The sequence below is a fragment of the Leptosomus discolor genome, chromosome 9 (assembly GCF_034619465.1).
Source record: "Leptosomus discolor isolate bLepDis1 chromosome 9, bLepDis1.hap2, whole genome shotgun sequence".
Taxonomy (NCBI): Eukaryota; Metazoa; Chordata; class Aves; order Leptosomiformes; family Leptosomidae; genus Leptosomus; species Leptosomus discolor.
The window spans coordinates 22,624,912-22,652,626 of record NC_141399.1 but is presented as its reverse complement, the minus strand read 5'-3'; the positions used below and the strand labels follow the sequence as shown (position 1 = coordinate 22,652,626).

Here is a 27,715-nt window from a genome sequence, read left to right as displayed (position 1 = left end):
CTCTTAAGAGCTAAGATCAGGGTTGAAGTTTCTAGTGCAGAACTTAATGATAGCTTCTTAAGCAGTTCAAGCCATCCAAGAAAATGTTTTGTCTTTTTTTCTTCTTGTTAAAAAGCCCCACTACCCATCACAAATTGAGGAGAAAAACAGAAGCCCAAACTGCAGACAAAACCCTCAAGGTTTCAGTGCATCTTAAACTTTTATGAAGTTATTTCATTCTTGTTGTGTATATATAATATATTTGATTAAATACTTTGAGTACAAGCCATGTCAATTTTTGTTGCAGAGGCCTCGTGGACAGAGAGATTCCAGTTATTACTGGGAAATAGAAGCAAGTGAAGTCATGCTTTCTACCAGGATAGGGTCAGGTTCTTTCGGAACAGTTTACAAAGGCAAATGGCACGGTAAGTTCTTGCTAACTGTTACAGTCTTCTCAAAATGTTGATGTGGTAGGAGAGCAATCCAGAAAAAGGTAAAATTGTTCTAATGGTGCTGTGTGCTGATCTACCATCAAAGGTACTATGTGAGAAGTATTGATTTCCTAATGTTAGTGGGGGGGAAATTAAGGCAAAGAACAGACATCAAAATCTGAATCTCACAGCTGCCACCTACATGTCCACTATGTTGGAGCCAACGTTGCTTTCTTTATTTCCATGTTGTACAACGGCTTGTTTTGTGAAAAGGTTTTGGTTTCCATTAGCAGGATTGAATTAGCAGAATTAGCTGGAAAATTGCACAGCCTGATGTTAAATTATATTTACCTTTTTTTTTTAATAACTCTGTGGTTTAATTAGCATACTTATATTCAAGGTGGCAGGGTCAGGAAATCAACATAAATTGCTTTTACTGTGGAGTTCTTCCAAGGAAAAAAAATGGTTGATGTGAGAGTTTATGATATCGAGTTAGCTGGAATACTTTGAAAAGAGGCACACTGCAGAACTACAGAATTAGCTTCCAAATTCAGGGCTTGTGTTTTAAAAAGAAACACACAAACCTCTCCAGGCCCTAATTTAAATAGCGTTGTTGTCATACAATAAGCTGACAAAAAAAATCTGGAAATTTTTCTTTCTCCCTCTATTTTTAAAGAGTAAATACTTGCATGTCGTACAGCCCAGATATTGTCAACATCAATGGAAGGGCTATTCTTACGCTAAAAGTAATATTCATGAATGCTTAAACTGATTTTCGTTATATAAGTGAAATGGAACACAGAAATCAAGAGGAAAGATGGCTTAAGTGGGATTTCATTAAATAAGGTAATAAATTGGAATTTCTTGTTAATTATTTTAATAAAACATTTGCAACTCTTCGTGCGTCAAGAACTTTGGTGTGTTAAACAGGAAGTGCATAGAGCTACACATGTAGAAGGAACTCTCACTTGTGTGCACAGGATGGCTGTATAGCTGTCTCCCAACTTGATATTGATACAATTCAATACCTTATTTGTGGTAACTGTTTATAGTTTACCTGATTTCTCAGGAAAGTCAAAGTTAAATTACTGAATTTTTTTTTTGTAACCATCATTTGCAGTGTGGTCTTAAAAGATTCAAAGGCTTACATTTCTTGCAAGTCTTTTCTGTTTGAAATTGAAGAAACTGGGCCTTCACTGTGCAAAGCAGCGAACCTGCAGACTCTTTTGAAGTAACCTGTTCTAATAGTACAAATGTGGCAATAAAAATGTCGTGGTAAAGCTGAATGAAATTAATTGAAGTGAGCAGATTGTTGCAAGCCTAAGTAGAAATTCTAGATTGTTAGAGGTGTTGGGTTTCCTGACGTGCCCAGCTACGAAGGGCTGTGTGTAGTGAACCTTTGGAGAGCACCTACGGAAGATGGTGTACAGCCATGTACAAACCATGTTAGGTTTCCAGTAGGCTTCCCTGACTTAGTCTTCCAAACTAAAAATGAAGTGTCAAGGCCAGTCTTGTTCTGAGGAGTGCGTGTCTCGTTGAACAGGTATCTTGCACTTCCATATATTTCCAGGTTGTTCTGATGGTTAATTACTAATTTTCATATTTGCACCACTTCTGTTACAGACCCCTTTGGATCCTGTAGTGTCCTGTAGCATGCTTCTAAATTTAAAAGGCGGGAAGAGAACCAAGGCAGTTTAAATGGGTTGGAAGACTACCTATCATAAACACTCACATTTCCCTTTGACCCTGGTAATCAGTTCTAGGGTTTTGGTGGTTGGGGGGTGGTGGAAGCTGACTTGTCTTCAGATTGCTGCTAAACAAAACAAGTGCTATTGTGTATTTGTTGCTGTAGTGAAAACTGCTTGAGAAATGTCATCAAGCCTGAAAAAAAGTGTGGCACCTAATTCAGTAAGAACAGCGTTGGGTTAAAAACATCTCCTCATCTGTGGAGCAAGGATCATAGTAAAGAATGTATTGAAAAATAATCTGAAAACGTTTGGCCTGTAATCAGTGGATGCTGCATCCTTGCCTGGGCATAGCTCATAGCAACAGACTTGAAGTCTTGGTGGACCATCTGTTGTATGTTATCTTGTGTTGTATGTCAACAGGGGCTGCAGTAGGAACTGGCTACTTCAAAGTCTGTGATTTTGGTAGTGATACAAAAATGTAGTCTTTCTACCAATTATAGTTTCCTGTTCTGGTCTGTAAGCAGATATCTGTGAGTTATAAAATATACATATGGCAAATATGAGATGGTTCTCGCTATGAAGATGCTGGAGGATGAAATAGGAAGTATATTGCATTTACTGAAGTTAAAGCAAGAAGCTTTAAATGTATAATAATGTGTTCAGTATTTGTGCATCTTTGTGACTTTAAGTTACACAGCAAATGAAGCAACTGGTATCTTCAGCAGAAGATACTGCAGTTCACTCAGGGCTCTCTGAAACTCTCAAGCGCCAGACTGCATATACCTCTCAGACTTTGTTGGCAATGTTTGTTTTTTTTTTTTAATTGAGGGGTTAATATTCCTAACGTACTCAGCTGAGAGACATGCTAACGTATTTTTCACGTATGTGTCTGAAAAGAGACCATATTAAAAAGAAAATTAGTGATTGTGGTAGCAGGGAAATCTGTCACTCTAGGGATTTTGTTAATGTAGGTGGTGATTCTGTAATGCTGAGTGGCAGCAGCCTTTAAACCACAGGGTAATAAGCCTGTGCTATGTAGCACACCTCAGATCTTTTTACTGCTTGTGGACTTGGATTGATGTTTCAGCTTTCCTAAGCTGCTGTCATCTTCCTGTGACAGTGTCAAGGCAAGTTGATCCCCTTCTTGAATTCTAAAGTGCTGTCCATGCATAGTTAAAAGAAATGTGAAGCATACTTCTTTCACTGAGGAATTGGTGGGTCTCGCTGTTAGTGCTTTTACTTTTGCTAGAACAGTTGGCTTTGTTCCACTATTGTACATTTTTTGAATCAGTTCAGTTCTGCTGTTTTCTGGATGTATGCTGTGTAAAGGTTTTTACAAATTCATTCTCTAGAAGCAGTCTCTAAACAGAGAGCACTGGATCATCACATGTTCCTCTCTGTGTTACCCTTTAACAGACACTGAAATTTAAAGCAAGCAGTGACACTGAAAGCAATTCAGGTGAAACTTTTAAGTAAAATTACTTGATGTATCAGCTTAAATAAGAGTAAGATACTCTGCTTTCTGTAGTCCCCAAATTTGTTGTTGAAATATAAAATCAGTTATATCATTCATGATTTTTCTGCTATTCCTGGATAGAAGAGTTATCCCTGCTGTTCCTGAAGTTTAGCAGTATTCAAATCAAGAAAGTTTGTTTTTAAAATAAACTTCATATTAAAAAATGATGTCTGTGTATATATACATACAGGGTTTTTTATATCTATCTATATAAACTTTGTATTCTAAACTTAATTATGTAAAAATAGAAAGGTGTAGATATGTGCATGCTAAAGCTGGATAGAAGAGGAACAGTGATGAAACTTTGGATACTGTTTGGAAGCAGAGAGACACTGATGTGACTGTGGTTGAAATAATGTACTGATAATGTACCTACCCTAGAGTGCACCTAGAATACCTTACTTTTTGACAACTACTTGAGACTTTATATAGCTTCATATCCTGCAAAAAGCATACATCTAGTTCTAGCCAGCCATAGCTGTTAAAAAATAGAAGGGAAGCATGTGAACAATTGATGGCTTTTTCAATTAGACTGAAATTCAGGTAAATGAATTGCTTGATACTGTGGAAGTTTATGTATCTGCAGGAAAATCTTGACCTATGTACAAATTAGAGAAGGTGTACTGTGCACAAGTTAGGGGGTTTAAGTATACTGTATATTAATGTTATTTTGGGGGAAAGAAAAAAAAAACCTGCATTTTTAGTAACTTCTATGGTAAATGTATTTTCAGGTGACGTAGCAGTGAAGATACTAAAGGTTGTAGATCCAACCCCAGAGCAGTTCCAGGCTTTCAGAAATGAAGTGGCTGTATTAAGGTAAGTTGGTAGTTTCACTGCTAAAATCCGTTATTTCAAGGCACTGTATTTGACTGCTACCCCTCTTGTAAGCCGTCTTGCCCAATATTGTTTGTTTGGTAGACATAAAACACAGATCTCCAGAGAAGAAGAATAAAAAAGAGAGTGTATAGTGATACTTCTGAATATTGTTGTGAGCTGAGAGACAGCAGTCATAATTCAGAGTATTTCAGTGGTTCTTCACTGTTTCTGAAGGTCGTCTTTTCAGATAAATAGTACTGACATTCGTAATTGTTCGGGTCAAATTTGGCATGCAGTAAAAGGTGAGGGTTAATAAATTCTGCCATAATTCTCATCACTGGACAGAATACTTGAACTGTACCTATTAAAATCGCAGCATAATTCCTTTTTTTTAATGTAACTCTTTTCTGCTTTCAAATACTGTTTTTGTAGTGTCCAGTTAACTATCTGTAATGTTAATGCTGAAACTGAACCAGAGTATGTAAGAACAATCTTCTCACCTGTTAATTCCTTCACAGTCTATAATGACCCTTTAGTTTCCTGTGGGGATTCAGTCTTCTCTCTAAAGTTGTCACTTTTTCACAGCTTTCAGGGTGATTTCTGTTATTCCAATAACTTTTTCTAAAACCACTTGCAAGTGTGAATGTTGGTTACTGATTTCAAAACCCTTGAATTTTCATGGCATCGTTTTCTTAAAGGTTGATTTTAAAATAACTAAAAGGGACTTGGGACTAAAAGGAAGTATTTTATCTAAAAAGGCAGAAAATCAGCTGATTTTATTTAAAAATTATAAATTGGCAACTGTGGCATATTTTTATTCTTTTTCAAAACAAACTTTACACACACATCCACCTAGCAAAAATTTCGCAGGAAACTCACGGTTTTGGACTCAAATGCTGAATTATGTTCCTTCAGCCAGGAATGATTTTTGAAAGAATTTGAAAACATTTTTCATAAAGATACTGATTTCTCTTTCTGCTACATCCTATTAGGAAGACTCGGCACGTTAATATTTTGCTCTTTATGGGCTACATGACTAAAGATAACCTGGCCATCGTGACGCAGTGGTGTGAAGGAAGCAGCCTATACAAACACCTGCACGTGCAAGAGACCAAGTTCCAGATGTTCCAGCTCATTGATATTGCCCGGCAGACAGCGCAGGGGATGGAGTGAGTAGGATAAACAATGCTGGTTTTGTTCTTGGAGTGGTGCTTCCCTTCTCCTCCCCAAACTCCAGTATGTGGAGTTACTGTGCTACAATAGTAACGAGTCAAAATGGTATAGCCAGTAAAGGTTTTGGGCAGCCTTAATTCAGCACTGTTGTATGCGTTCTTACTTTCGTTTCATTTTTTTTTTCCCCCCATGGATTCTTGCCTTAGACCACTAACCACTTAATGGGCAGCTTTTCTGTATTTTATCTTCTTTTGTAACTTGAGGTCTTACTGTGACACACTAGATGAGATCCGATTCTAAACATAGATTTAACTTCTTAATTACTTACTATAACAATGCCGTGTTTGGCAAACGCTAATTTACACTCATGGTACTTCTGTGAGACAAGGGGATGGCTGTTCCTATTCCACAGCTGCAGGACTCACACAGGCAGATCAGTTTTAGAGGCATCCTCCAGATGTCTGAGCTGATGCAGCAGCCACCTCACTGCTCTTTCAGAACACGTTACAGTGTTCGTAGCAGGGAAGAAGCTGTCATTGGCTGATGCTGTCAGTGCTCCTCCATTTTGTAGATCAGGACCCAGGTTTCCAGGCAGACACCTGGAAAACACGTGGCTGCAAATTAAAGCAGTTTGTAAAAAGTAAACCTTAGCACACAGATTTCATGCATATAGGGCAGCAGTGGTTTTTCTAAGGCATTACACGGTTTGGGAACAGCGATGCCACTCTTTCTGTTCCTGAGATTTGTTTATTGCATTGCTTCCACTTTCTGTGACACACAAGGTAGTAGCTGTCAGCTGGCACTTGCTACGTTTCTCGTTTCCCAAGGCAGTCGCATCCTGTAAATTGACTAGAGCAAGAGGTGTGTGAAGTGGTTAAGCACGTAATAAACTGTTGCAGTGTCTGTCAATAAATGTGTGTGTGTGAACAGCCTTCATAATGGCACTTCTCTGCTTTTTCTTTCACAGTTATTTGCATGCAAAGAATATCATCCACAGAGACATGAAATCCAATAGTATCCTTTCTGAATGTAATTGTATTTCCTTTAATGAGAGTAATTTGTTGTTAACATGGAGCTTTTTGGGGGGTTGAAATATCAGTTTCGAGTCTATATAAATACTAATGAGTAATTCCTCTTGAAGAGTACAAAGTTACTTTTTAGCAAGGACTTTCCTAGAACATAGGTGCTGGCTTACCAAACCGTTGTGATAAAGATGAAAAAAGATGTGCAACAGTTGTGCTCCAAAAGCGTCTTACTTTACTTAAATGGTGTTTATGCAATTCCCTGTTAGCTGATTGCCATATTGGAGAGAAGCTGCGCTCTTTTCTTGACAGGAAATATGTGTGCATGTGCGTTCTGACACAGATGTGCCCATGTGGGTTTTGTTACTCTTTCCCATATCTTTTTAATAAATTTAAAATACCTTCACATGACTGGCAGTAATGAAGCCAAAAATCTTATTTACCCTCAAGAAAAAGCAACCTTTTACCACTGTATTTCCTGCAAAAGTATAAATTTAGTGATGCATATGGAGTAAAAGTGTTGTGAACTGAGTTCTTATGCCTTTGAAAATGCCTGCTATCAGAATTGCCAAGAAGAGAACCCATTAAGCTAGCAGCATAAACCTTTACTTCCTTTCATAAAATGTGAACAGAATGTTTTGCGAATGTCATCATAAAAGAACATGCCAAACTCAGTGGTTCCATAATGTAACGGGGTTCCCACTTCAGTTAATCTACAAAAAAAGAACCATTTTGGTATATAGGAGGTCAGGAGTTTGTGATTCCTGGTAATGACAACCATTTTTGTGAAATAAATTAACTCTTCTCTTGACATGGAAATGAGAACTAGAAGTCTGTCAGGTTTGTATTTCTGAATCCTCTTTTTGAACTTAAAACATTCTTAAATGAATTTGTAAAATGATACCTTATTAAAGTAACCCCTACGAAGACAGGGCTAGCTATCAATTTTGACTGACAAATCTATTAAGTAGATAGGCTACAAATCATAGATGTGCGTGTTTCCAGTTGAAATAGTCAAATCAAAGTTAAATCCCAGGAGATCTGTCAGAGTGCTTTATGTAAATAGATTTTTTTAATATATATTTGTTTCTACTTGTAATTGTTTTGTCTTGGTTTTCTTTTTAGATCTGTGATGACTTCTATGTGTTTTCCATATGGGTCTCTTGACACCAGTTGTTTAAGTACCTGCAGTCATTGGTGTTAATTAACACAGTTGATTTCTATCCTAACTCACCACAAAGATAAACGTACAAATAATGCTGAAATGTCTGGTCTGGTTGAGTCTTAAATGTTAACTCTGTAAATATGTATGTCATAAAATTACTTTTCCTCTGTTTAAGGTACAACTCTTAGCAGGTTTAAATAAAATAATCAGCAATACTCCTGGATAGTCGGCTTGTGTTTATGATAACCTAACCAGACACTTCGTAATCGTGTCAGAAAATTCAGAATTGTTTACTCAAGTTTTCTACAGGATTTCTTTAACAAGCATTAGATATATTTCTTCATGAAGGCCTCACAGTGAAAATAGGAGACTTTGGACTGGCAACTGTAAAATCCAGGTGGAGTGGATCTCAGCAGGTGGAACAGCCCACTGGTTCAATCTTGTGGATGGTGAGTGAAACATTCCACTGCTTTATAATAGCTGGCACTTATTCTGTTAATAAGCGCTTTGTCAGTTGAAGGCTATTTTAAAGCTTTCAATCTAAGTGACTCAACATAGGCTGCTAGTCCTGTGTAGACTTTTATTCCAGTTGTAGGACAAGTTAAAAATGAAGAAACAAAGTGCTGGAGTGCTTAATTGCCCAAGCTAGACACCATCCACCTAAGGATTCTCCTTTTGATTTTTTGGAGCTCTTTGCAGTATTTTGGGCAGAGACAGGGCTATCAGGGGAATTGCAAGAACTCTTCTGAGGGAAGAGGAGAGCCTCTCTCCTGCTGTAATCTTTCCTGCCTTTCCCCAAATGGGCTTGTTTCGTTGGAGAGCAGGCTTCAATCTGCTTCACAGTGGCTTTGTGGGATTGATGAGACCCTGCCTTTCTCCCTGTTCTTCATTGCAGCCTCTTCTTCGCCAGCTCCCTGCTTGGGACTTAGCTGTGCCCCTGCTTGCTTGTGCTTGCTGGTCGTGTGTTGGGCAGCTTTGGCAGGGCTTGGGGAGGGGATGGGGAGTGCTCCGTGAAGTGTGGGAACAGGTGCAGCTCATCTTCGGTGCTGCAGTGAAGTGTTTCGTAGGTACCAAGAGGTTGCCACCGCTGCACCTTGCCCCGCGCCAGGTCGCTTTGGTGGGTGTTGAGGCAGCTCAGAACTGTGGTGGATGAACGTCGGGTTCAGGGTCAGAAGTTCTCTGGGTCTGTGGGAAAGTTACGGAGTTTCTTTCGGAAGTGGTCTGCAAAGTCCCTATCTGAGAGGATATTCCCCACAATTGCCTTTGTTTAACTTCTGTCAGAACTTAAAAGGCAGTTCCACAGTTTTCCTTTGAAGCAGCACCTGGAGAAAATCTCTTTAGTAACTTTTCAGATGTGGGACTTCTGTAAAGTAAATGGAAAAAGTGGAACAGTGCTTGTTACTAGGTTAAAAAGCATCATTAAAATTATGCAAGAATGAGCTGTTTAGCACTCAGAATATTTTGTTGAGGTTTCATTTGTCCCATTTTGTTAATACTATGCAGTTCACTTAAATTCAGAATGTAGACTGATAGGCAATATTTTCTAGCTCCCAGGGTAGGGCACGCAGCAACATTGTGCTTCAGGGAAGTAGAACCAAATAAAAATTACTTGCTGAACACTACATATTGGTAGCTTTTAAAAATTTTGGTAGTAGCACTGGATGAGCTGCAGGTGTTACTTGAAACATTTTTTTCCTTTTTAAAACCTATTCTTTATTACTAGGCTTGCAGCCTTCCTTGTTACTTCAGTATTTGTATTTTGAGGACAGTCAAGAAGTGTTCATTAAGAATGTCAGGAGGCTTGGCCAAGATTTGTTTGTGACCTATAAAATACAGAAATCACCTGAAACAAAGTTACAGGAAGTTTCTTCTTTTTTTTTAAAAAAAAAAAAAAAGAAAAAAAAAGCCAAAGCTTTTTACAGCTTTCCATGAAACGATTTAAAACTAACATACCTAGTGATATGCCTATATACATGAAACAGATCTTGGAAGAAAACCCTGGATTATAGCTCTTTGCACTTTTTTTGCTTTTTAATCATTTATAGACCATCTTTACCGAGTTGTCATTACATAGAAGGGGAGGTTGATTCTGTTTCCTTGAAAGCTGACATAATCTCTTACTGGGTTTTTGTTGTGCTGATGTTCTGTAACTAGTGCTTTCTTAGTAATTCTGAGAGACTTCTTTAGGTGGAAAAAAATTAGTTAATAGGAAACATATTTTGATGGTTTATATCTTGTTTTATTAAATCATTCAACATTGTTTAAGTTCTTAATAATTTTACTTGTTTTGCAAAGACGCAAGAATGCTTTTGCATTTCTTCACTGCTCTTCAGTATGTTCTCTTTCGTATTGGGCTTTCACATTTCATGTAAACATTTTGGTATCAATTTTGCAAGAGATTAGAATTTTATATTTTTCCCCTTTAACATCAATACCTGTTTAAGAACTGATGGTGAAAGGGTTAGACTAAGCTGTATGTAAGATGTAACAAAAGTCAAATAACTATTGCAAGCTGGAATAATAATAATTTTTCTAATGGTAAAATGCTTGTTAAAGTAAAGTGTTGTTTTTTGTTTACTCTCAATTGTATTGATTTTTTTTTTAAGTTGTAGAGTAGCATTGCTGGAACATTTCCAGAGCCTTAGGTAAAACTCACCAAAGATTTTGAGGTTTCCTTTGTTCACTGATTTTTGGTTGAGCTCACTCTCTCACTGCTTTCCAAATACTTTCCCCTTCTCTTGTCCTTTCAGTTTCTGAGTTCTTCTAATATTGTTCAGAATTTGTTTCTTTTTTTCCCCCCTTTTACAGGCACCAGAAGTGATACGGATGCAGGATAGTAACCCGTTTAGTTTTCAGTCAGACGTCTACTCCTATGGAATAGTGTTATATGAACTAATGACAGGAGAGCTGCCGTACTCCCACATAAACAACCGGGATCAGGTAGGAAATGTTCTTTGAATACTGCATTTTATTTCTGGGCATGGTACATTTTGTTGTCCTCAAGAAAAGTAAGATAAAGACAGATACAAAACAAGAATCGAAATGTTGTTTACAGCATGATTTGTTTCAGCTACAAATCTGTGTAACTGAATGTTTACTTAAATATTGACAGTGACAGCTACTCAAAAGAAAAAAAGAACTTTTTACTAAACAGTTAATAATAAACAAGTAACAAGTGCCCTGTTAATTTATTCATGGGTTAAAGCTTTTGCTACATCAGTAAAATCTTGGTTTACATGTTTGTGGTGATGTGATTTCCCTTTTGATGTTAAATACACTGTTCTTATATGAGCAAGACTGCATTCTGTGCTTTTTACGCAGTGAAAATAAATAGTGGCTATTGTCAAACCTTTTGGTATTGAATGTTAGTTTGTGTGATTTGGTCTTTGCTAAGTTGTATTCTTTCCAGTCAGTTAACCAGTAATTATGAAAGAAGCACATTAAGGACCGAAACCTCAACTGTTCTCGCTATGTGAATGCTTTTTCTGGCTTAGCAAGTGTAGAGCCAACTTGTTCTGTAGTGCATGGACTTCAGCCTGTTAGAGCTTTCTGATCTCTGTTTTGCTGATCCGCCGTTGTTGTGGTTGTTGGGTTTTTTAACTTAAGATCTTATACGGAGAAGTGTGTGTGTGTATGGGGACAACCTACTAGATTTTAGCCCTTATTACATTATATAGTCTGTAGTCCAAGTTGAAGAGGCCAGTTCTGTAAAGTTTTTTTCTTATTTTTAAGGTTGTCTACAAAATGGGATATTGGAATGTGTTTTAATTCATAATATTGAAATTATATGCAAACTTTAATAATCATTACCGTTTCAAAACATGCAACACAACCCTCAAGTGAGTTTTCAGGGGAGGGATAGAATATTTACTGGAGAACAACACTGAGACCTTATTTTAGCAACATTATATTGACTTTTTTTAAGCTGAGACAACATTAGTTGAAAAAAGAAACAATAGCACAGGTAGTTCCGTCTACCCCTGCTCCCCCTCAATAAGACCCTCAAACAAACTCTCCTCAACCAACCAAACCTACTGCCATTTTACCAGGTAATAGTCTCTTCAGTGTTATACAGTCAGCTATTAGGTGACTGGAAGTCTGATGTGCAAATCCTAAAAGATGACTTTGACTAAACCAGAAAATGTATTTTCCAACACTAAGAACATCTTTCATTGTTTGTCTTGAAACAAACCAAACCAAACCCACTTCCTTTTCTGTTGCATTAGTGATGACTAGTTCTAATGATCTCTTTGAAATCGCCAGATGCACATCTCCTTTTGTCACAGGTTTTAGGGATACCTGAAAACACCATCCCACTGAGGGACTGAGCTGTTGTGCCGGATTGGCTGGCTGCTTATAGCCGCCCACGTTGAGCATTGTTTGTCCTTGTGACCTTCAGCCGAAGGGAATTGCCATGCCATGTCCATGTCACATGGCATCTCCTGTCCTGTTCTGAACGCAACTGATCCTTCACCGGTCAGGCGTTACGCAGCACCGTGTTATGCTGGTTTAACTGGGTCCTGACTCACAAAAGCAGGACTGTTGTTTCCGTTCACTGATTTGGGCAAGGCTGTGCTGGTGCGTGTGCCTTTGGTACGCGCGTTTAACCACTTTGGGACACTGGAGCTATCAACCAGTGAAACAACTTTGGTTTTCTCCTACTTGCTTGTTTTTTTTCAGATTATTTTCATGGTTGGCCGAGGGTATGCTTCTCCAGACCTCAGCAAACTGTACAAGAACTGCCCCAAAGCAATGAAGAGGCTTGTAGCAGACTGTTTGAAGAAAGTTAGGGAAGAACGACCTCTGTTTCCACAGGTAAGTGTGTTTTGTGCATAGAAGTTTCAGAGTACGTTATGAATAGCTACTAGCACACACAACATTCTACACAGATACAAGTTTTGGTTTACATAAAGTGCAGCCTGCTTCTTATTTTTGTCTTTGTTCATATGTGCATTTTTCATAACCCAGCCCCCTTAGGCGGTTTGTAATTCTGATTGTACGTAGTTCCTGTAAAGGTCATTAAAAAAACCACCATGCCTGCAGACTGAAGCAGTGTTAGACTTTCAGCAGCTGACCCATTTTAGAGATAAGCAAAAAAAAAAAACCAATGCCGTAACACAATAAAAATCAAATCTGTCTTTGTATTTACATTTTATTTTAGTGTAGGTTTGAGGGAAATGAGACCATTCCTCTTTTCCTTCCCCACAACTATGAACAAGCAAACAAAATCCAGTGGGAGATGTAAATTCATGTAGCAGTTCTGGGTGTTTTTACAAAAGGATACTTCACCTTTTTCTATCATGAGGATGATGAAGGTACTTTCTGATACTCATTAAATAGCTGAAATTAAGTATCAGCAGATTTTGAAAAATAACTTCTTGCTGTTACAGTGAAGTATGACTTCTGTTGTTTAAAAAGTTCTTTCTAAATGTTGTTTTGTAAACAGACTGTTAGGCAGAAGATGTAATTCTTTCCCCATTACTCTGTTGGAGAATTGCATAGATGCTTGTTAGTTGATCGTAATGTCTGTGAGCTAATTGGAAAGTGTCCTCCCAGCCTCTGAAACTCTGTGAGACTTCTCACAGCAATAAGACCATATGGCAGAGTTGGATTATTCAAACTGGAGGATTCCTAGAGCATTGTTTTCCATGCCTCCACATGGTCTGTTGTTGCTTTTAAAGATATGCTTAAAGCGATAATAAATGGAGGTTTAAGACTTAAGTAGAAAGAGCTGCTTGTCTAACAAGCCTTTTAATTTTATGTGTTTCCCTCAGATACTGTCGTCCATTGAATTGCTGCAACATTCTTTACCCAAAATCAACCGGAGTGCTTCTGAACCGTCCCTGCACCGTGCTGCCCACACAGAGGACATAAATTCGTGCACATTGACGTCCACGAGATTGCCTGTGTTTTAGGGTCGTGCTCCCCCTTCCCCTGTTCTTTCCAGTGAGGGGAAAGGAACAGGAGTAACAGGAGTTGTGCTTTTAATGCCTCCATGTACAGGATCAGTGCCAGCAGGATGATCTGTGTCCCAGTTTTAAGAACAAGCTGCTAAGGATTTCTGCAGTTCTTATCCTGCAGGGACACAGCCCCACATCGCCTTTTTCTATGGTTTCTTTTACTGAGGTAGTTAACAGACTATAAATCAAGAGATCTATTACTATTTTTTTAATAGATGCACTTGAGCCTTATTTTTCCCATACACAGAAGTGATGGATGTTTCTTTGGCAGTGTTTCTGGATTGATTTGAATCTGTTGGTAACTTGGTGTTTTTTACATCAAGGATGGCTTGCCTTGCCGTTTGAGGGAAGAGGATGCATTATGGTGCTCCGTGATTGCCCTGTGCCGTGTGCCACTGCGAGCTGGGGGAGCTTTGCCTGAAATGGGTATCAGCAAATAAGACTGAGGGAAGAGGAGAAAGCTTTCTGGAAATCAGCTCCTGCCTAAGAGCTTTTGTCAAGCAAATCAAATAAGTTAAAATGGTAATTCAACACAAAATAGTTTTGCACATCGAAGAAAAACTCTTGCAAAAGAATGGAATATCTTCTGAACTGTACTGCTTGGAGGAGGAAGCTAGTCAGCCTTGTTGCGGTCATCGGCAGTAACTTCAGCAGCTCACTTTGGTACTATGGACTTGTTCCTGGCAGCCCAGGGAGGCAGTAAGTGCAGAGACAGGCTTTGGGGGCTGAGAAAAGGCTAATTAACATTATCCGTCTAGTTCTGCGACATGAGCATGGTCTTCATCCCATCTGAAGCTGTTGTCCAAGAGATGCACTATCAAGAGGAAACTGAGCATATACAGTTTTTCTTGCTGATTTGGGTTTTAATTTTGTTTTTATTGCTCCTGAGAAAATGCATTTATTGTAAGCCAAGGTTCCTCTGATTATCTTATTTTAATAAAATAAATTAAATTTTAAGTTCAAGATTCAATGTCATCATTTAATGTAGCAATCCATAGTTGACATGTACGTCTAGATTTGAAAAACTCAGAAAATGACATTCTGAATAATGTCTAAATAGTAGGGCAGGTGGTAGCAGTTCCAGCAAAAACACGCTTGATAGGACAACCGGTGTGTTTCCTGTTGCTTCAATTGCCAGCTGGTTTTTATCCTACTGTACTCATCTTCCAGCAGCACCTACTCCTTATGGTGCCCATGCTGACGTGCCAGCGAGCTGTTGAACTGCGCCTGTCTGCTCTGCATTTTGTCTGCTGTGAACCTGCCGATTGCTTGGGTGGAGTTTTTCTTGGCTGAGCTCCACTGATGACAAAAACTAGGTGAATCTAAGGATTTATTTTTTTAAATGGGATTCTGCTTAAATATGTTTCTTGGGGAAAGAGTGGTGGCCAAGTTTCCGTCCTTGGAATGGGAGCTTGGGATTTAGTGTCTTTCCTTGTGCATACAGGTAAGGGTGGGGCTCCTGGCTGAGGCCCAGCGAGTGCGGAGATGAGGTGTCCATCACCACTGTGCTCTCGATCTAAACAGCTGACTAACATCTGTCAGGTGAAAAACTGTTGCTGTGAAGTCTGACGGCTCATGTGTGTCTCTGAACTGCCTGTCGTGGCCAAGTGGTTGTTCCAGCTGCTTGTTTGCAGCAAGTGAAAACCCCCAAAGGTTTTGTGATGGGGGAGGGAGGAACTTGAAGCACGTAAGGCAGGCACAGACCTCAAAAATAGTATCATCTCAACTGTTTGTCCTCAGAATGTCGTACAACGTTGTAAGAAGGGTGGAATAATCATCCTTGGGTGATAATTGAGATGACCATAAAATTGGCTTGCTAAAAAGTAAATTGAGGGTTGAAGGAAACTGTTTGGAATAGTTCTGCATGATTTTTAATAATATTCTTGGTATTTTAAGTGCAGCCCTCTCTAAATGTCGTTTATCTCTCACTTTACCTTCATTATAGTAAGTTCTAAGAACTAAAAAACCAAAGGCTAAATGGTAAGCTGCTTTCACTTTAGCTCTAATTTAGAAAAAGAAACTATTAACTCCTCATTTTTTAAAACTGATTATGTGTCTCTTGAAAAACTAAAGTATTTTTGATAAATAGGCTTATTTCAACCAGTGCTTGATGCCAAATTAGATGAATGCTGCTATGTGAAGAATTTAAAAGGTCTCTGTTTCTAAGTTGTACTGCTCTTAATTTGCTTTTCAGAGCTTCAGTTTTAATTTAACTTTTTAATTTCAGACTACTGTTACCTGGTTTATGTCTTCTTGGGGCAAAGTAAGTTAGGAATGTCTTGTTTAAGGCAAAGAACATTCTCACTGTTGACTTTTTTTGGTATATTTTATTACTGAAAACATTTCTCTGGAAAAAATAAGGTATGTGCAAGACCAGCTAGGAAACAAGCTTCAGCAGGGAGGCGAAGGGCTCTAAGTATTTTGGGGTAGAAAGCACACCTGGGCAAGTGCTCGTGAACACTAAGCCAGAGCACGACACCTGGCTGAGAGATACTTGGTTTTTTTCCTTCACCTTTGTCGTGAGTGAAGAGGAATTACAGCACTGACTTGCTTGAGTAGGATCTTGGCTGGTACCTTCTGCGTGCCAGATCTGAAAAGCAGCTGACACGTCAGTGGTTACACATGCCAACCAGCTGAGGCCTGACGTTGCAGGAAGCACTGTTAAAAATCAGCTCTACAGGGGAAATAATTGTGGAGATGTTACATTTCCTAGGTCAGAACAGGGAGTGAAATTTGCGTTCTGCCTGAGGGAACTATGGGCCAGCAGAGGTGGGAGGGGTTCTCCCTCTCCTGTTGTACCCATCTAGAAATGCTGTATTTCCATCCAGAATGTTTCTTCGCTGCAGTTTTGACCCAGAAATGCCAGCCAACTGTTGAAGTGAATAATCCTGCAGTCACTGACTCCCAAATTAAGGTTCCTGCTGTTTGCCTTACAACAGTGACCCAGATCCTAGTTTTTACCCATCAAAGCAGCACCCTATTTGCCATGCTGACGTCGGGGTTTTTGCACAAGTGTCTCCAAATAAACTTTGCATCACAACAGAGACAATTTCTGTTGTCTCTGACAGTCAACCTTTCTGGAACGCTCGAGACCTTAGCAGACAAGCAGCCTCAGGGGTAGCATGCAGCCTGATCCTACAGGCGCTGGTATGTTGGCCTGCTCCTTGTGTTACGACTGTGTGCCGAACGTACTTGAGGCGCCTTGACCGAGCCTCATGTGAGCTGCTGCTCTGTGCCTCAGTAGCCATTTCAGCTGCGCCCAGACCGAATGCTCAGTTTAACTGCAAAGCTAATGACTTAGCAGAATTAACCTCCTCTATCTAATTTCCCAATCCAGTTGCAAATTGCTTTCACCACACAAACATTAAGTTTTTAACAACAGTAAAATTCAGTAACAATTCCATTACCTCAGAGGAGACGTGCCACCCCTGGCCTTCATCTGAGAGGGGCCGACAGCTGCTAGAGACTGAGACCACCCCAGAACAGCCGCAGGAGCCAGCTGGCGGGATGGCCAGTGCTCGGCACAGTGGGGCCACCCTCAGTGTAACCGATATGGGCAGCGTTTGAGCCCCTGCCTATGCTTCTGGTAACGGCAGTTGCCAGCTGCAGCCAGGACCTGCAGGGAAAGGGGGCTGGGGTAAGGCTGTGTTACAGCTTTGGAGGGGCCTTGCTACGCTGGGGGTACCTGGGGATAGAAAAGCCTCAGTATCGGTCAGCCACACAGTTCAGTTAAGAAAAGCAGCAGTTAAAACTAACTGATTTTGTAACTGAAATTATTTATGTTGTATACTTGCAAGCATAAGGAAAGCAGAAAATTATTTAGTTAGTTCATTTAATTTTGGCTACTTCATTTAACTGATTCAAGGTGTCCCTTCCAGTTAAATACAGTTGAACTAATAATAAAAACATAACTAGGACTGTTGCAATGACTATTGCAAGGAACTATTTTCCATCACACAGCTTCCCCAATCGCGCTGTGAGGGCAGAGCAGCTGTACATTATGATGCCAGAGCTTCTCTGCCCAGGCCTGTGCTGCAAGACAGCTCCTGCCACTATGCATGTCAGTGATTTTAAACCAAGGGCAGGAACTGAATGTTGGGAGCCAGGCTGGGCCCGGGCCCCGCTGCTGAACCACTTGCTGTAAGAGGACAGCAATCGTCAGCCTGAACTCTAGCTACTGCTTTGAGGTATAGCACATTAGTTCCTACATCTTTTTAAGAAAAAGATACACTGACCCTTATTCCCAGTGGGTTTTTGTAGATACACATTTAGAATAGATACTAAAAAAAACCAACCAAACAAAAAAAAAACCCCACCCAAAATCGATTCAGCAACAGTTTTTAACAGCTTAAGCTTTAAATGGTAAGAGAGGAGCTGTATTTACACCACCACTTGGCTCACAAGACAGTGTATGTTAGGCCAAAGAGTGAGAAAACCCTCTTGGGATTAAGGGATTTTTTTTTCCATGCAATCAGTCTAACTTTTTAAGTGTATTTTAGTATTTTTGTTGCCATATGAAAACTGAAATGTTTGCCAGGACTGCACAAGTGAACCACGAGGCACATTCATTCTAACTGTGCTGTGGACTGTACAAGCACAGCTAAATAGCCAGGTGGGTGGAGAAAGGAGCATCTTCAGTTCTCCTTATTGAGAGGTAGCAGGTGCCTCATCCGCCCCAGAAAGGTGCATGAAAAGTTCTCCAAGTTCTGTGACCTCGTTGTCTGTGCTGGTCACAGTCCTGCTTTCTCTGTCTTCAATAAAGTCCCACAGGCGAACAGAATTGAAGAACTGGAAGAGAAGAAATTCTGGCTGAGCATGAACCAGTACTGGTCACAGTCCCATCACCACATCCCCCCCATCAGTCTTATTTCTTCATTAAAAAAGAAGCTGAGATTCAAAAGGCAGGTTTGTGCTGGGATTTACTAACACTCCCAGCAACAGCTGCTGCTAAAGCAACACCCTCTCTCTTGAGTGTTACAGTGAGGTCGAACTTGATAGCACTAACGAGCTGGTTACCTATGTTAAAGCAGTCGGCCTGCCGTGACCACTCAGGGTGGTGGTGAATTTTTGAGGTTTTAACCTTTTTAGCCGCTCTTACTAGCAGCTGTATGCAGGCAAGGGAGCTGAGGTTATAATACTGCAGGTGAAAGCTTTAACTGCAGAATTCCTTAAAAGAAAGGTTTGCCAGGAGGACTGGTTGAAAAAAAAAGTAATAAAAAATTGTTGCTATTAAATGAAAGGTGCCTTCTCCTTTCCCTAATGACAAAGCTTTGCCCCAAGAAGTGCTTTCTTCCCTCCTCCCAGGCCCCGCGTGGTAGAGAACATGCTGTGGTGGGCCGCTGCCATGCCGAACGCAGTTTTAGTTCCGCATGCCAGGAGGGTTCCCTTACCCGCACGGTCCCCTCCGAGCTCAGCTGTTTCCTCGGCTTCTCAGGTTCGGCTCGTGTCCCATCTGGGTAAGCATGAAGGTACAGACACTTCCCTCCAAAGGGACACGTTCCCTTCCCTTGCTCAAAGTACTTGCAGGGCTTTTTCCTGATTTAATTAGAAGAGAGAGTTATTGCCTTCAGCTAGGCCAGGAGCAGATGCAGTTCACTCGCCTCCTCCCTCGCCAGCAATGCGAGGTGCTGCTCCTGTTAACACACTGAGGGTTTGGGCTTCCCTTCCCTAACCAACAGCAGCCAAAACAGACCAAAAATGAACAAAGAAATACACAAAAGGACAGCAAGGTAACACAAAAAAAAACCCCAAAAAACTACCTTAAGACACGACTCTTCAAGGAATGTCATTGATCCCACACAGGTGCATTTCATCATAATTTTTCTAGCAATGTGCCTCTCCTGTGTTTTCTACCGCTACATTTTTATGAACCAGCCCCTCGCACCATCTCCCCTGGAAGCTCTACGGCAATGCTGGGTTAATTTACGTTTCCATCAGCTTTGCTGTGCGGGGGAGATTGGTGGCGCGTTCTGCAGTGAAAAACAGCTGAAGAGGAAACTACAGAGAAAATGCAATTGAACTTGTGAACTTAATACACAAATAGTGGTGAAATGAGTCCTGAGACATAGATACAGTCTATCAAATGGCAACTAAATGGACAAGAAACCTCAACAATAATAGACGAAACTCCCACAACCAGAACCCCCAAACCAGGCAGTGCATTAAAAGCAGAATGAACTTGTCTTGGTTTGGAGCACAAGTAGTCTGTGGTTTCCAGGTCCGACTTCTTTCATCCTGTGCTGGCATATAAATCAGAACGGATTTGTGCTGGCATGACCCCTCCCTGCTCTTAGTTTAGACCCCACTTTATTAGCGGTTTATTAGCATTTTTTTGATTCCATGTAATACTAAATCCTCAAGCTAAACTGACCGCCCAGAGACCTACGCATAGCATTCCTGTACCAAAGACAGTTTTCTCTACAATGCAGCGTACCAGTCCCAGCTGAGCACTTCAGCAAAACCCCCTCTTGTATTCTCTTCTGTACCACAGAGAGCCACACCCAGCTCCCACCACCTCCACCCCAGTAACACAAAATACCTTGCTGAGAACATGGCTACTTAAAACCTGCACTAAGCTGAGGCTTCTGAGCACAACTCCCTGCCCTCAAGTCCAAGTCCTTATGAATTAAAATGAAAAACCAAACCAGCACTAGGGTGCTGAAAACAAACTGTACCTGAAGAACCTCAGTTTAAAATTATTAGTTTTATTCAAACATTTTGCCTGAATATAAGATAAAACAAGCCAAGATACTGGATTAAACGCTTAATGGAGTAGCATGACTTTCAACAGTTGTGCTACCGTGTTCTAATGGGAGTTCAGAGACTTGCAGCTTCCCCAGCAGCTGAAAAGCTGGCAGCAGCAGCTACGCACAGACTGAAGCAAGGCCTGTTTTCCCTTGCGCTCCAAAGGGCACGTTCAAAGGTTGGTGCACACCACAGCCTAAAGCTGCACAACCTTCAGCAACACCATCATCACTCACACGGGCGAAGTGCACCTCTGCCTGTTTACCTTGGAGTGGGCAGGAGATAAGCCGTGGTGGCGTGCTGGGCTGCGACCTGTGGGACCCTTACGCCCCCCAGGCAGGCTCAGCTTTGCAAAGCTGCTGTAAAACTGCCCGTGCACAGACCTTTCCCAGCACCAGTCAAATCGGTATTAGGCAGTAAAAGGAATGCAGCCAGGCAGTATTTTCCATTTCCAGGAGACACTACAAAAGCCCCGTGAGTTGTTAGCCCTATTTCAAGAGACTACTACATTTTCCTTCCCTATTTGTTTTCCTCCATAACTGACAACCTTCCAGGCAATTATGTCTAAGGGGTCAACAGAAAACGCACAAAGCCAATTTTATCGAGTGAACTGAAATACCTTCGATGTTCCAAAGCACAGTGAGTTTGAATAATTTCTGATCTGTAACTGCAGACCCTGTCGTGGCAGTCACAAAGTTAACTAAAAGTGTTAACAGAGAATAAGAGTTCTCTGTGGAATGGGTTGTCGTTACATCAAGTTTACAAATACAGGCGCTTTGATTGACTAAGTCTTAGCGTACCTTAAAAAAACGTAATCAGTGTTTGTGGTTCCTGAACTTACCCCACCCCCTGCTTAAATGCTTCCATCAGCTCGTTTTTCTTCTCCTGGTTTTCTACCCAGTACGCACTGGGAATGACAAACTCAGATATCACACGGCACTCCGGGCAAGACCTGAACAGATCAAGACAAGACAACAACGCTCTGTTACTTTCTGAGAGTGACACTTCTCAACGAACATGCCAGAAACAGCAGTCTCCTGAGGGAAAAGGCGACGGCGTGTCACACTGAAGCAGCAGACGGACACCTCCTCGCACAGGGACGTCTGTTACCAGTTTCAGTTGAAATAGTCCAGCTCTACAGTGGTGTCTCAGTGTCTGTCCAACATGAGCTCAACTCCAATACAGGTTACAGCCTAATGAGCCAACACTCACTTCAATTAAATTTATAATGAAAGTTGTGCAGAAACATCTATTTTGGCAGAGGACTGAAAATACTTCCCTCAGCATGCTTGTAACTTGGGAGAGTTTTCAGAGATGCTCAAACAAGGAAATTGTCCTAATTGGATGTTTTAAATTCTCTCATCTGAGGAGGAGCATGTTTGGAATGCATTTTTAATAGAGCTAGAACATGAAGGCATTTACTCAGATACAGATAAATGTGTGATTAGTGGGACATTTAGCTTGAGTAAACTCTAATTTAGAGAAAAAAAAACACTAATTAAGCACATATACAGAAGAAAAGGAGTCACTGGTTTTGCACAGAGGGTACCATGAGGGGCACAGGTTAGCAAGGTCTCTGCTGTTGCAGAGTCCCCGCGTGCGCACTGTGCCCCACCGTCAACGTGACGAGAGAGGGCTGAGGTCACACAGGGCCACGCAGTACACTGCTACCAAAGGACCACCGAGGCACACTGCTGTTCCTGAAGGGAGTTCTCATAGCCACGCTCCAACATTCAGGAACTTGCCAGCACTTGGACCAGGGTTTTCTAATCTCAGATCTATTAACAGGTGTGTTCATATCTACAGCCACGGCATCCCTCATCACCAGCTTTATTTCCGTATCAAGTCACAGCACACCGGGGAGCCCGTCTCGCTGACACAGGCCACAGAGAAGAGCCTCTGGTTAACACCAACTTACTTGATGATGGGATTCTCGAACTGCTTGGCACACCTCCACTGCCGGATGCAAGACAAGCAGTACGTGTGATTGCAGTTGGAAAGGATCCCAAACCTCCTATCCGAGGCCGACGGTTTCTCGTACACCACTTCCATGCAGATGCTGCACACTTTGTCCTGACTTGCCTGAAAGGCAAAGGCCTTCTCCATGTCATGCTCGAACGTTGCCATGCACATCTGTCACGGGAGAGATGGCACTGGTTATTGCAGCCCATGTACCAGCCGGTTCCTTGTAAAACCAAAGTGCCTATGAAAGGAACCCACTACAGGAAAAACGAGGTACCCCAATTAAGAGCAGCATCCCTTCACTGTCATCATTTCATTTTAAGAGCATTAAATTTAATCGCATATTTCAGCCCTTCAGCGTTCTCTGCAGCTTCAGAGTACCAGAAGTACGGCTGCCCAGATGCTCCTAATCTACACATTTCCGTATCTCTGTCACTGAACAGGTATTGCACAAGGAGATGCTTCAAACACCCCTAAGACCCACCCAGTTCAGGGTCCAGAAAGGGTGCCACTCTCAAACCCTCATCACAGCACCCCAGCAGTGACAATCAATAACCAATTCACACTCTCACAGCCCTGCAAGAGGAGCTGGTGGTTATACCAGTGGAATTCTACCTCTTTACTTTTCAAAGGTCTCAGGACTTGACATGTAAAGTAAATTTAAAAGACTTTGATTAGAATAATAATAATAAAAAAAAGGACACAAAATAACTCCATGTTAGTAGCACCATTTTGACTAGAGCCCCTTCTCCCCCACACACCCTTCTGCCTCCGGAGCTGAGCACCCAGCCGCAGTGGTGATTGGATACCATGCCAGGTAACAAGCAGCTCCTAGGAGAGACAAAAACTCCTACACCAGCACGTTTTGCAAGTACCTGATGACTGCACAAAACCTGAGGGTTCAAACTCCTTGGATTCTACTCCAGACACCAGAGAGACTTATGGTTCAGTAACCACTGATGCTGCTGGCCTTGCTCCTCCTCAGCCTTGAGAACCCCTGTTCCTGACCAGCCCTGACCCAAATCTGGTAGCCAGGCAAAGAACAGAGCAGCCCCTTAAGCCCATCTTTACCCAACCAGTTCCTCATCCGGTCCCTCCAGTCCTACTTCAAGTTCAGCTCCAAAACCTCTGTGTTCCACTCAGTCTGTCCCTGCTTGACCCTGCCCTGAAATCAGCCACGGCCCAGAGGACACACCCGAAGCGGTGACTCGGCAGAGCCATCACTCAGAACGCACCAGCAGCCCACAATTCATCTCCCCCGCTGCACATAACGTACACCGAGACGTCATGTAAGCTACAAAGGGCATTTTCCTGGCAGAGTTTCAGGGTGTTCTGGGAGCAGACTGCAGGCAAGTCTCCGATAAGGGTGAAATGGGGAAAAAAAGAAGTTGCTGTAAAGGTCTCTCTGCGTCATGATTACCAATTAAGCCCCAGATGCTTAAACAGACCACTCTCAGAATCATTTTGTGGCTAGACGATAAACACTAAAACAAAACCTCTTTGGAACAACAGGCTCTTCTACAAAACACACCTTTGGATTTTAGAGCAAACCAACCCAATCTCTCACGTTAATATTACCATCTCATGAGCCTTCCTCTGCTGTGGGTCGAAAGGGTGAAGCACTTGCAACCCACAGATCTCACACACATCTCCATGGAGGTAAAGGCAGCGCTCCCCAAAGTGGCACGCTCCTGCCACGGCGTAAGGACACAGCTGCTCCCCGTTGGCACAGGAGCCACCAGCTACCGGATCCTCCAGCCCGCTGCAAATAGCTTCCAAATACGAGTGGGGCTTCACTTCCAAGCTGTCATTTTGGTCACTGCAACACACCATGTTGCTTGTGGCATTGGGTTTCTGCTTGTCTTCATTCAAGCCACACAGATCTTAGGAAACAGAAACGTACTATGAACCATGCAAGACGCTCCATATACTTTCTTTCCAATGACTACCAGGGTGGGTTTTTTTTTAAAAAAAGGTTTCTTCTCAATGAAATCTCATCTCTAAGCCCCTTTTGCTCAAAAATCACAAGAATCTTCCCAAACTACCTACTGAAAAATTTGATTCTAAGATTTCTTCAGCTCTTTTCTGTTCATAAATAGGCTAAAAAATCCCAACATTTCACACTAGGGGAACTGGCCCATTCAGTGTGACAGGGAGGGCAGGAGCCAGGGGGCTGGGCTCCTCTGCCTTGCCTGTCAGGCATGGGTGGATGTCTCCACGCTCATGTTCCCAAGGGCTGGCACGGTCCTCCACAAAGCACATGCCAGGTTACCTTGGCACAAAGCAGCTAGGTTTCTCTCCATTTTGAATGCCCTCGTGCTGAGAACAAAATGCACAAAAAGATCTGAGGGGTAGAGATATTTTAACCCAAAAACCCAAATCAAAACAAAAAAAAACATCCCCCAAACAAGACCCATCCTTCAAGGAACACCAGGCTAAATGCCAGCCAGGCAGACACGGTCGTTGCCAGGAAAGAGGCCTCCTAGGGTGGGAAGTCTGACTGCACCTCTCCAGCTGCCCAGGGAACTCGAGTAATAAAGAGAGAAAAACTACCTAACCCCTACCAAGCACTGTGGAGGCCGAGCACTCCCACTCACTTCTGTCCCTGAGCACAAGCGTCTTCTTCTCCCGCTTGCCAGTCTCATGCGGTTTGCTCCAGATCACCGGCGCGCCATGCTTGGAGGGATGGTGAGGGTTGTGCGGTGCCACTGAGGAGTGGGGAGGTGGCGCAGGGGCTGCCGCCCCCCCCAGCGCAGGGAGTCTGGTGTGGTCATACCTACCAAAGGAGAAGGATGGAACAAGGGTTACAAAGGTTCAGCTTGGCACAGAGGCAGGACGCTGCCCTGACGAATACCAAAACAAAATAAAGCTGAACAGACAGTTGTTGGGTTTTTTTTTTTTTAAAGGATTGTTCTGACAAGCTGACTGAACCACTCAGTCTCTTTCAAAGCCAGACTAAAAGGTTTCTCAAGTCTCAAAAAATGGATGCCTCTGACAGCACACCTCTATTTTCTTCTCCAGATACACCCAGCATGGCTAAAAGAACATTATTCATGTGCACATTAAATTAGATCTTCGTCATCCCCTCACACAAACATGTTTGCTGGCATTTCTCAGAGAAGCAACATCAAAACGCCAAGCAGGAAGGAGCGAGATTTCATGATCTTGGTTTCCCCGTGTGTCCTAGGTTACAGTGTAAAATGTGCCCCAAAAAAAAAAAAAAAAGTATTCTATTACCATCTTCAGGAGCTGTTGAGACCAGGTGGGGCGGTGCTCCCTGCCTCCTCCCTCTGGACTATCTTCTGTTAATGGGCACAACAATGACTTATCCGCATGACCCATAGATAACCCGCTCCTGGACTATCTCCTGCTAATGGCCCATCAAGGAACTACCTCACGACTCCCCATCCCATTGTGAGATGCTAGAAGCTAGATGCTACAGAAGCTAGAGTATTTTTGATGGGAACAAGATCATTCTCCGTATCTCCTTCTGATTCTGTACTTTGGACCCATTTGCGCCCACAGACACGCCACGCACGTCAATCGCTTATGTGCCTCGAGCACCCCAAATTCCAGAAAAACAACTGGAGAAAAACAGCAACACCCTCTGCAGCCACTGTTACAGTCCGGTCAGCGGGTGACGTGGTCCCCATGGATAACACCGTACGTTACTAATTCAGCGTGAGCAGCTCAGGGAAGCTGCAGAAATCGCTAACATTCCATCTCCTGACCCAGGTTTGGTACCATGAACCAAGCAAGGGGAAGGAAATATAACTGTGGTCAGGTGAAGGTACAAACACAGGCTTCGCATCCGTGACCAGAGTTTTTCCACAAAGGACCCACGGGCTGCCCCGTGGCACATCCCCGACAGACTGTAACATTAACTAACATGTAGTATTTCTCAAGGACTGAACCAGAAGACTTCAGGAAAAGGTGTGGTACTGTTCAGCTGTCCACCAAACCAAAGGGTAAGACAGAATGGAAAGTCCTTGAAATTGTGCACTGGCGTCAGCATGGAGGCGGCTACAAGCTAGACCAGGAGACCCAAGTGAAGCGTTACTGGAGCACTGTCTGCATCCAGCCACTGCAGCCACGTGGAAAGCAAACCATGCTGCCAAATGCTATTGCTGGTATTTTTTGCATTTAATAGCTCTTACTGCAGTAAGAGCTGGATGAAAAACACATGTGAAACCTAAAGTTTCATTTCTACAGACTAAAAGAATTGCTGAAGCCAAGGCAGGATAAAACTACAATACCGGATCCATAAGCTGGTTTTGACACTGAGAGAAAACGCTCATATTCAATATTTTAGTTCATTCTCATTTTATATTTCCTTGATCTTTGATTTCCCCAGAGTTTAAAGCTGACTGCACATGATCATTATGCCTAGTTCTCCTGAACTCGCTATTCCAGACAGCGTCAGGTTTTTACCTGCACCGAGCTCCGTAGGCACAGTGTCCCTTCTGGTAATACCTGCAGATGGTGGAGGATTTGCTCGTGGATAAGTCATGGGAGAACAGACACTTACTTCCCTCCCGACACACTCCTTGCACATAGTACCTGGGGGAGAAGCGGTTCTGGTCACAGAAGTCGGTTTTGCCCACATGACCCCCGGAACGGTTTTACTTCTCAGAGAAAACTCTGAAGAGCATTTCCACCCAAACCTGAGGTGGCTGCACCAAGGAGGGAGTGACAGCTCCCTGCACCCCCAGCCTCGCCTGGGGATCGCTCCCCGCCCCAGGCACCGGACGGCACCTCCCGTCGCCGCACCCGGCCAGTCATCGCCTCGGCGGCTGGCGCTGCCCAGCCCAGCCTTCCCCGGCCGGAGGAAAACGTGCCGGGGGTCGGGGTCGGGGCCGCGCCAGCCCACCAACGCGCCGGGCCGGGCCTGGCCGGGCCGGGCCGGGCCGGGCCCAGGGGTGGCACGGGGGCCCGGGCGGGGGAGGCCTCCGCCACCTCGCCCTGGCCCGAGCAGGCCCCGAGAGGGCCGAAGCGGCGGGGCCGGGCGGAGGGCGGCCAGGGGGGTGCCGCGGGCCGGCGGCCCTCACCTGCAGGTCACCTGCTTCGTACTCATCCTCGCCCCGCGACGCACCGGCACAGCTCCGGCCGGCTCCCCGCGCCGCGCACCAGGGTTCCGCTCAGCCGCGGGGCGGAGCCACGCGGGGCCTCAGGCCCCCCTCTCTGCGGCCCGCACGGACACTATTAACCGTCGCACCGCGCCACAGAGGCGCGCAGGGAAGGCTAGAGCGGCGCTCAGCC

General features: G+C 42.8%; 2 protein-coding genes across 6 annotated transcripts in view; one reads left to right on the top strand and one right to left on the bottom strand.

Annotated features, from left to right (window-relative positions):
- Window positions 1-14,712, top strand: part of RAF1 (Raf-1 proto-oncogene, serine/threonine kinase) — a 45,622-nt gene extending 30,910 nt beyond the window's left edge. For 3 of the 4 annotated variants that reach the window (XM_086470418.1, XM_086470417.1, XM_009961999.2), the window contains 8 exons: window positions 287-404; window positions 4,346-4,430; window positions 5,423-5,599; window positions 6,571-6,617; window positions 8,121-8,239; window positions 10,599-10,730; window positions 12,471-12,605; window positions 13,565-14,712. In XM_086470418.1, the coding sequence (XP_086326544.1) occupies window positions 287-404; window positions 4,346-4,430; window positions 5,423-5,599; window positions 6,571-6,617; window positions 8,121-8,239; window positions 10,599-10,730; window positions 12,471-12,605; window positions 13,565-13,705 (954 nt within the window). In that variant the 3' untranslated portion in view covers window positions 13,706-14,712. Of the gene's footprint in view, window positions 1-286; window positions 405-4,345; window positions 4,431-5,422; window positions 5,600-6,570; window positions 6,618-8,120; window positions 8,240-10,598; window positions 10,731-12,470; window positions 12,606-12,951; window positions 13,106-13,564 lie in introns of all 4 variants that reach the window. The other variant, XR_015183781.1, reaches the window with a different exon arrangement.
- Window positions 14,713-16,057: 1,345 nt separating this feature from the next.
- Window positions 16,058-27,530, bottom strand: MKRN2 (makorin ring finger protein 2). 2 transcript variants are annotated; one of them, XM_086469832.1, is made up of 8 exons: window positions 27,505-27,530; window positions 26,888-27,016; window positions 25,054-25,232; window positions 24,035-24,339; window positions 22,413-22,627; window positions 21,336-21,446; window positions 19,141-19,285; window positions 16,058-18,538 (listed from the first exon to the last, which is right to left on the bottom strand). In XM_086469832.1, exons 1-8 carry the CDS (start codon window positions 27,528-27,530, stop codon window positions 18,395-18,397), a joined length of 1,254 nt encoding a protein of 417 aa, XP_086325958.1. In that variant the 3' UTR covers window positions 16,058-18,394. The 2 variants fall into 2 exon arrangements, with proteins under 2 accessions (XP_086325958.1, XP_086325959.1); XM_086469833.1 differs by lacking the exon at window positions 26,888-27,016.
- Window positions 27,531-27,715: the final 185 nt, after the last annotated feature.

What these genes read in the sequence shown, in the direction of transcription:
- MKRN2 (XM_086469832.1), bottom strand. Translation starts at nt 27,530, where the DNA reads ATGAGTACGAAGCAGGTGACCTGCAG. An exon ending in GCTTGTGCTCAGGGACAGAA is followed by an intron (nt 24,340 to 25,053) that starts GTGAGTGGGAGT and finishes CTGTTTCCTAAG; the next exon opens with ATCTGTGTGGCTTGAATGAA. An exon ending in GCATTTAAGCAGGGGGTGGG is followed by an intron (nt 19,286 to 21,335) that starts GTAAGTTCAGGA and finishes TAATTAAATCAG; the next exon opens with GAAAAAGCCCTGCAAGTACT.